The sequence below is a fragment of the Poecilia reticulata genome, linkage group LG1 (assembly GCF_000633615.1).
Source record: "Poecilia reticulata strain Guanapo linkage group LG1, Guppy_female_1.0+MT, whole genome shotgun sequence".
Classification (NCBI taxonomy): Eukaryota; Metazoa; Chordata; class Actinopteri; order Cyprinodontiformes; family Poeciliidae; genus Poecilia; species Poecilia reticulata.
The window spans coordinates 6581331-6589931 of NC_024331.1; the positions used below are offsets into that span (position 1 = coordinate 6581331).

An 8601-nucleotide genomic window follows, 5' to 3' on the forward strand; every position below is an offset into this window, starting at 1 on the left:
TGTTCCTTTTCCTGTTTTTATTTCTTTGTTTCCGTTGTTGTTCAGCTTCCTGAGGCCTCTTTCTGTCCAGGTCAGGGTGGTCCTGATGAAGACCGAAGGCATGTGCAGCGTCGCCTTCAAGGACAGACACACCCAGGAAGTGACGCTGCCAGCGGGCTCCTCCGTGGCGGTGCCRTACACCGTTGTGCCGCTGGTGGTGGGCAATCTGCCACTGGAAGTAATGGTGGTCGGCAGAGACATGACGGGGRGCGACCGCATCCGGAAGTTCCTGCGAGTTGTGGTGAGTTACWGACCTCTGAATTGAATTGGGTCTTATTTCGATTTATTGGTATGTAAATAAACTGACTTACTTTGAAAATGTCTTAGTTTGATTTTACAACAAAATTTGTATAATCAGTTTCTCTTGGCTCAACCAGATGGACGGAGTGCAGAAGACCGAAGTTTGGAGTGCCGTGTTGAACCCGTCTTCTCAAGGAGGCATGTCGTTTTAACTTCCATATTGAGTCGACCTCATTCGAAGACTSTGCAAGATTTTCTGAGAATATTTGAGTTGTTAGAGATTTCCTTTCATGTGTTTAAGCGCATGTGTCAAACTCAAGACCCATGGGCCAAATCTGACCCACCATAGCTTTTTATGTGGCCCTCTAGAGTCTATACCAGGGGTGGGCAACTCCAGGCCTGGAGGTCCGGTCTCCTGCAACTTTTAGATGTRTCTCTACTTCAACACACCTGAGTCAAATAATGAGGTCGTTAGCAGGACTCTGGAGAACTTGACTGCAATTAGGAGGTGATTCAGCTGTTGGATTCAAGTGTGTTGRACCAGGGAGACATCTAAGAGCTGCAGGACACCGGCCCTCGAGGACCAAGTTTGCCCACCCCTGGTCTAGACTAAACGCTAAGTGTGCTTAAATATTATTTWWYMAWYMAAWYMAWTRARKTTTTWWYYKKTTWMYKSCSKTTWMYKSCYYCMRKTTYYTKRRRAWTWWTWKKGRAAWTYMMMMMAAAWYMAMMMAAWWWCCMWWMYTTTTTTTGCACTAATGCATAATTGGGAGTTTAGTGCAAATTTTTCTCAAAAATTGTCAAAAACTTTCTTATTGGTATTAAACAGCTGCCTCAGCCTTAATTAATGTCAGTTTATAGTCCATGATCTGCACAGCGAGTAATAAAAAGTCACATTTACCGTCATAAATAAGTGCAAATATTGCAAATATTTCCAAATTAGAACCACAAACACTTTGATTTTTATTGCAAAAAATCACAAGAAGTGTCACAAAATCCTGGAGGAACTGAAAAGATATTAAATAACAATATTTAACTTTAAGAATTCACTAATCTCTTAACAGGTTGTGAACAGATTTTATTAATACCTTCTGGCACAACCGGCCCTTTAAGAGCCTTCATGATCTCGATTTGGCCCAGAACGAAAATGAGTTTGACACCCCTGTGTTACAGGAACTCAGGCGATTCGCATCRGCAAGACTGAACTGAAGTCGGTCGTGCCGAACTCTGTGCCAGAGACGTTCATTAACGTCAGAGGTGAGTCGAAAAAGCAATTTAAGAATAATAKCACAGAGAAACTGAAGATTCCTGATCATTCTGCTCCTGTAAATGTTTCCTTCMAGGTAACGTCTTGGCGGACAGCATCGATAACTCCATCAGCGAGGACTCGCTGGCGTCTCTGATCCGGATGCCCGGTGGCTGCGTGGAGCAGAACCTGGCCTCCATCACTCTRCCGCTGATCGCCACGCTCTATCTGGACCGAACCAACAACTGGGAGAGAGTTGGGGTGGATCGCAGAGATGAGGCTCTCCGATACATCAAGAGAGGTTAGACCTCGATGAAGAGTTTTTGTTGATGTAAAGAAATTGAGAAATGAAGGATCTGGTTCTTTTACTGGGGAGTTGTTGCCTCATAGACCAATAAAAAGTAAATAACATATTTTTCGAGAAATCCAAAAGGCTTGAAACATTTTTAAATCATTAAGTAACTGGAGGATAACTTGGAATAAAACGGTCACTTTTCTTTGCRGTTGTATGTTTTGCCTTCACACTGACAGTCACTCTCTCTTGCTGTTTCCTTTTAAATTATTTTTACAACTCTGCGTTTCACATTGATGTCATTCAACACTTTACTGATACAGAAAACGATTAGCGTTGAGTCTTTTGCACTCAGTATCGGTGTCCCCACCAAGTTGTTGACTTGGTGGGGATTATTTCTGACGGTTCACTCATTGGTTGTCTGATGCCTGAAAGTTGAACTATTTCCCTCTGCTCTTTCTATTATTTCATGCTGTTTTGCTGTTTTTTTCATAGGCTATGAAAATCAGTTGGAATACAGAAGGAGTGATGGCTCATACCCCCCCTACAGGCGTGAAGATGCAAGTACATGGTAATCCTGCAACTTTACAGTTTTACATTTGATTGCAAAGTCCCAAAGTTAGGTGGTTAGACATGCACCAAAATGAACTATTATGCCAATTTTCCACCACCAGTTTTTATAAAGCTTTGACCTGATTCCAATTTCTCTTTAAGGGTTGTGTTAGAAGAGGATAAAAGCAGAAAGATACATTTCATAGCTTTCCTCAGTGGTTATTAGTTGTTACTAGTCGGAGCAGAGACAGTTTAAAGTTAGTCCTGACGGTGTTTTGTGAGCACTTGTGTCCAAACGTCGGCTCATCTGGGTTTCAATTTGCAGGATCACAGCGTACGTCATCAAAGTGTTCTCCATGGCTTACTCCGTCGTTAGCATGGACGAGCAGCAAGTGTGCAAGCCTCTGCTGTACCTGGTGACCAACAAAGTCATACATTCAAGTGGAGTGTACAAAGAGGACAACCCAGTTTATTCCACCACAATGACTGTGAGGCTCTGGCTGGGACACACACTGTCTGGTTTACTGCAGTTTGTCCATTTTCTATTTTATTCCTTACTTGTTTTCTCCTGTATGTGTGGAAGCTAACATATAGTCACTGGATCAGTTATGCTTATAAAAAACCCAATGTCTTCTTAAAAAGGTTTCAATAGCAAATGGTTAGATATGGGATTGTTCTGTTCTAGTGTAACTTACATTTCACTACGAAGTTCTCATTTAAGCACATTTTTTATTTGATCATTTAAACAATGGGCTACAAGATTATTTTTTGGTTTAGGAATGCAACACATTCAACTAAAATTGTTAAGGATTTATATGTAAAATAAAATAAAAAAAACCCAACYTCGTGGAAAACAGTAACTTCCAAACRTAAAGTAAAAAAAATCAGAAGCAGAGACACAATGTAAATATTTAATAAAAAATATTATTCTGATAAGTAAGCAAACCTTTTTTAACATCCTAAAGCGTTCAGATTTAGACTTTTTGTTTTTAAACCTCTTTTTTTTCCTTGTCTTGTTCTGCAGGGTGGTCTCCGTGGTGATGACCCACAAATAACCCTGACGGCTTTTGTCCACATTGCAATTGCTGAAGCCAAGAAGGCAGGAATCAGCTGTGACAGGTCCGAAGTGGAGGTAATTTACACACAAATATGTATCTATTATTGTTATTTTATTCGCCTTAAATTTACTTTTTACATCTTTGTGCAGTTTTTAAGTGAAGGAGCTATCCTACTAACCTTAAGCACACAAAATGCAAAATTATTGTTATTTTCTATCCAACATGTTTTGGAAACAATCTACAAATAAATAGACAAATAAATGTTGTTTTTATTATAAATGTGTTCTAACAAATCTCAGATATTCACATAAAAATTGGATTTATATTAACATTTACTTGCACACAAATGTGAAGCTTACTTACCAACTGGATGACTTCTGTACCTAATAAAGTGGCCGATGAGTGCAGTTTGATTTACCTTAACAGAGTCGAGTTAAAACACACTTGTAATCTAGTGACGGCTAAATAAATGCAGATTTTTTCATTCCTTTTGTGAACTTGGTTACCATGGATACCAGCCGAACRCTGACCCGTCATTATATTCTGTCATATCTGCCAACAAAAACAGACCAGCAGATTTCCCCGTAGATTACAGATCTGATTGATCTCAGTAGATTGCATGTGGTTTAAACTCCCAGTTATATTATTAAGTTTTATCACAGATTTTTCCTTTAATGTGATTTCAAGTCTGTGATGTCACTTCCTGTCTGCTGCAGTCGGCCACCGAAAAGAGCACCCAGTTCCTGAGGAAAGCCCTGCTGACTGGAGGGCGGAGGCCGTACACGGTGGCCATCACCTCCTATGCTCTGGCTCTGCAGGGACCACAAAACAACCTCCATCAGACTTTACTCCAAGCAGCATCTCCAGGTACCTCACATGTTCGCTCCAGCAATACCACTGGATTTGATGTCGCATCGCTGGCATTTGAACTCCGTTATGTTGCTTTAATTATTATTTTAAGTGAAAAGACCCGAACCCGAAGTAAACCTGACATATTGTAATTACRATTTTACTGCTTTTGTTAGACCACCATGTTAGAAAGCCTGTGTACTTTCTCCTGTTTTTAGCTTTTGCTTAACGTCTCTTGGCTCCATTTTGTTGCTTGTTGTAACTGCAGGGTGAGTCATGTGCAGATCATCCGGGATGTGTGATTGATAGGAGCGGAGAAGGACGCATGCAGTGCGCTGTGTTTATTACTTACTTTCTGTATTTTCTCAACAGGTTAAACTATCAAATCATCTATTTACTCTGAAATAAGTAGATTAACACAACTACATCGTACTTTCTCCTTTGGTTTCCTCTGTGCTGTCGGCTTATCAAACGCGGAACAGAAGTYGGGTTGGACTTGACCTGAGTTTTAAATTTACATTTCAATTTGAACGTGAATTTAAACTCTGCGTTACTCATTGTMTGTCTTCTGGTTGTTCATTTAGATAAGAGCCACTGGCCTGACAAGGAAAACCACCTGTTCACTCTGGAAGCAACTGGCTACGCTTTGCTAGCGCTGATAAAGTTGGGACGCATGGAGGAGGCTGCGGCGCCCTTCAAGTGGCTCAACGGTCAGAGAAGAAGAGGAGGAGGCTTCGGCTCCACTCAGGTACCAGCTGAGTGGACTCGTCTGTTTTTACCTCAGAATATACTAAGAAACACCTAAAATGTTATATWTAGTGCATTAAAGGCATAAAGTTTACAGTCATGCCCAAAGTTCTGAATACTTCTACCARATTGTGATCTTTTGTTTTCACCGTCTTTATTCTAACTGGAAGTAATTTTAACTTTTCTGACTAGTAGTGGAGAATCTGTGGTTAAAGATTAGGGTGGTGGTAATGAGGCCTTCTAACCTCAAAGGCAAACATAAATCATGGAGTCATTCAAAAAGCTGGTCAGCAATAATAACGACAAAAAGGTTTTTCTCAGTAATTATTGAGGAGGGTGTGAAAGATCTTCTGAGATTTTTTTTTTCATAAAATTTCAATAAAAGTGGGGTTTCTTTTTAAAATTTGTCCTTCTTTCATTCTGTTTAATATTTTAAACATTTCCTGTGAGAAACAAACTTCTTGGCTGAATCACTAACTTTTTTATCTAAATCTGAATAATTTCAGACTCAACTGAAGGCAGACAGAGACAATTTAAATGCATTAACACACAAAAAAATGCCACCTTTGAAATAACTTGGAGCTATTAAATGCTTATTTGCATTCCATATTTTTACTCTCTTTACCACAAATCGAAATCGGCTCCTATTTATATTGAATATTTCATTATATGTAAGGCAAATTTAATGTGCAAAAAAGACGATACTTTTCATATTTTGTGGCAGAGCCTTTAGTAGAAATTTATTATTTTTCCCTTTCTTGTTGCAGTCCACCATGGTGGTGCTCCAGGCTCTGTCAGAGTACATGATCAGCCGGCCTCCGCCTGCTGACCTCAGCCTGAACGTAGACATCAGGATGACCGGACGCAAGGAAATCCGCTACCACTTCAACCCMAACAACGCCTACGCTGCTCGCTCCTCTAAAGTGAGTGAGACGTTCATTAAAAAAAAACATTTTTCTCATTTTAGAGGATGCAGGTAGTGAAATTAATTGTTTTATTACTGAACTGTCGGCCTTTGTTACCTGTTTGTTTAGTTGCCTGCTGGTATCGACATGGAAGTGGTGGCTGAAGGAAACGGACAAGGAATCCTGGAGGTATGAGGCAACATTTACGAAGCCAAATCTCTTTATGTGAAAGTACGTCTTAGCAAGTTAGATCCATAAACCTAAATTCAATAGTATTTAGGCAAGCCCATTGTCATTATATAGATTCATTACACACATTATGCCATRAAGTATTTCAAGCATCCATTACTGTTACTTACTGCTCATAGAAATCCAGYTTCTAATAAAACATGAATTKTACATCAGACCAGTAGTTTTAAAAACATTGGCCATTAAACTAGTACTTTTAAATGTAAAAATACTATTARTGTATTACAATATAAAAGATGATAACCGTTGACTYCATCAGACCTCCAGTCATTGTTTGTAGCCACATTGCAGAAAAAGCTGTTCACAGTGTGACAAACATATTAATGAAAAGTTGAACAGAAGAAAAAAAGATGCATAAACAACAGATATTTGGTGAGATGCACCTGCATGTAGGATCCACTGTGTGGTGGATTTTGGAGTAGTAAGAATATGTAAAGATTTTGGAGTGTTTTAATGAGTTTTTAAAATTGGTTTACATTTGTACTTTTTTTTAACTCATTATTCAATCCATTCTAGACATTTACTCCACACACAGATAAACAAAAACTCTTCCTGGTTGTTCTAATACAGGGGTCACCAACTCCAGTCCTCAAAGGCCATCCTGCAACTTTTAGATTCACCTCTGCTCCAAAATGTCTGAATTTCCTCACCAGCATTCATTCCTCTCTGCAATAGGCTGGAAATGAGCAGWTTATTTGATCCAGRTGTGTTTGAGCAGAGACTCATCTAAAAGTTGCAGGACGGTAGCCCTCGAGGACTGGAGTTGGTGACCCCTGTTATAAWATATTGTTTTTWAAAATATCCTTCACCTCTTAAATTATAGCCACCCTCTCTGTCACCAAACATTTCCTGTATATTGTGTGGAAGTTTTTGATTTCTGACCTTAAACATGAATTGTGAAGTTTTAAATGTTACAAGGTCCCAGAATTTCAGTATTTGATTTGATAAATAACTGGTTTGTGTGTTCCCAATATCCCACTTTATGTAGTATTCGGATAGATTTTTTTTGTAAGACATATAATGGCTATAAATTTGTTTTGAATGTATTCCCCCAAATTTTCACACAATATGTTAAATGTGGTACAATGAGTGTGTTATATAGAATAAACTAAGATTTATAGTCCAGGACAAAACAAATTCCTCTTAGAACAGCAACACTTTTGGCTATTTTAGATTTTACTAGGCTGATCTGTGGTTTGCAGCTAAACTTATTGTCTAATATGACACCCAAGAATTTTATTTCATGTACTTGTTGTAAATCATCACTGTCAATTTATATTTTAATTGGATTATTTTCCTGTTTTTTATTGTTTCCGAATATCATGAATTTTGTTTTATCTAAGTTTACTGATAATTTATTGTTTTTGAGCCAATGTTGTAATTTTTCCATTTCTGTGTTGACCACTACTGAGAGTTGTTGAATATTTTCTCCAGTAGAGTAGATACTTGTATCATCTGCAAATATAGGGTATTTTATAAGGTTTGATACTTTGACTATGTCATTTATATCCAAATTGAACAGTTTGGGTCCCAACACTGATCCCTGAGGAACGCCACAAGTAATGTTTAGTAAATCTGATTTCTGGCCATCTAATTCTACAAATTGTTTCCTTTCTCCAATGTAGCTCCTAATCCAGTTTAATGCCACCCGTCTAATTCCATACCTTTCCAATTTTTTTAATAACATGTCATGATTGATGGTATCAAAAGCTTTTTTGAGATCCAGAAACGCACCAATTGCAAATGTCCTTTTATCCATATTGTCTATAATTTCTTCTGTTAACGTCATCAGTGCCATTGAAGTTGATCGGTTTTATCTGGAACCATATTGACAATCTGTCCGAATCTTGTGCTTGTCAATGAAATTATCTAACCTTTTACTAAAAACTTTTTCTAGTATTTTTGAAAATTGACAAAGAAGTGACACAGGTCTATATTAATAATATGCTTATTGCCAGATTTAAATAGAGGAATAACCTTTGCAATTTTCATTGCATTTGGAAATGTTCCAGTTATGAATGACAAGTTGCAGATGTAAGTCAGAGGGTCTGCAATATCATTGATTATCTTTTTTGTAAGTGACATGTTAATTTCATTCCAGTCCATTGATTTTTTATTGTTGCATTGATTAACTATTTCCTTAATTTCGATTTTGTCTACAGGTTTCAGATACATAGATGATGTATTTTGTTGTATACAAAATTCCAGTGTATCCACATCCAGTGGGTTTGATTTATTTATTTGTTCTGCTAACTTAGGCCCTACATTTACAAAATATTCATTAAATCCATTTACTATCTCAAGGGTTTACTACATTCAGGGTTTTGTCATTATAAGTAATATAGTTAGGGTGAGTATTAGAAGAATTCTTTCTTATCAAGCTATGTAAAGTTTTCCAAATTCCTTTAATGTTTTGTTTATTAT

At 37.8% G+C, this 8601-nt stretch overlaps 1 protein-coding gene across 1 annotated transcript in view; it reads left to right on the top strand.

The window, feature by feature from the left end:
* c3b.1 (complement component c3b, tandem duplicate 1) overlaps positions 1-8601 on the top strand; it is a 28195-nt gene that overhangs the window by 13882 nt on the left and 5712 nt on the right. The window contains exons 24-34 of the mRNA XM_008405347.2: positions 71-280; positions 417-477; positions 1453-1536; positions 1623-1826; positions 2313-2388; positions 2695-2857; positions 3394-3501; positions 4144-4294; positions 4861-5024; positions 5791-5946; positions 6058-6117. Coding sequence (XP_008403569.1) covers positions 71-280; positions 417-477; positions 1453-1536; positions 1623-1826; positions 2313-2388; positions 2695-2857; positions 3394-3501; positions 4144-4294; positions 4861-5024; positions 5791-5946; positions 6058-6117 — 1437 coding nt within the window. The remainder of the gene's footprint in view (positions 1-70; positions 281-416; positions 478-1452; positions 1537-1622; positions 1827-2312; positions 2389-2694; positions 2858-3393; positions 3502-4143; positions 4295-4860; positions 5025-5790; positions 5947-6057; positions 6118-8601) is intronic.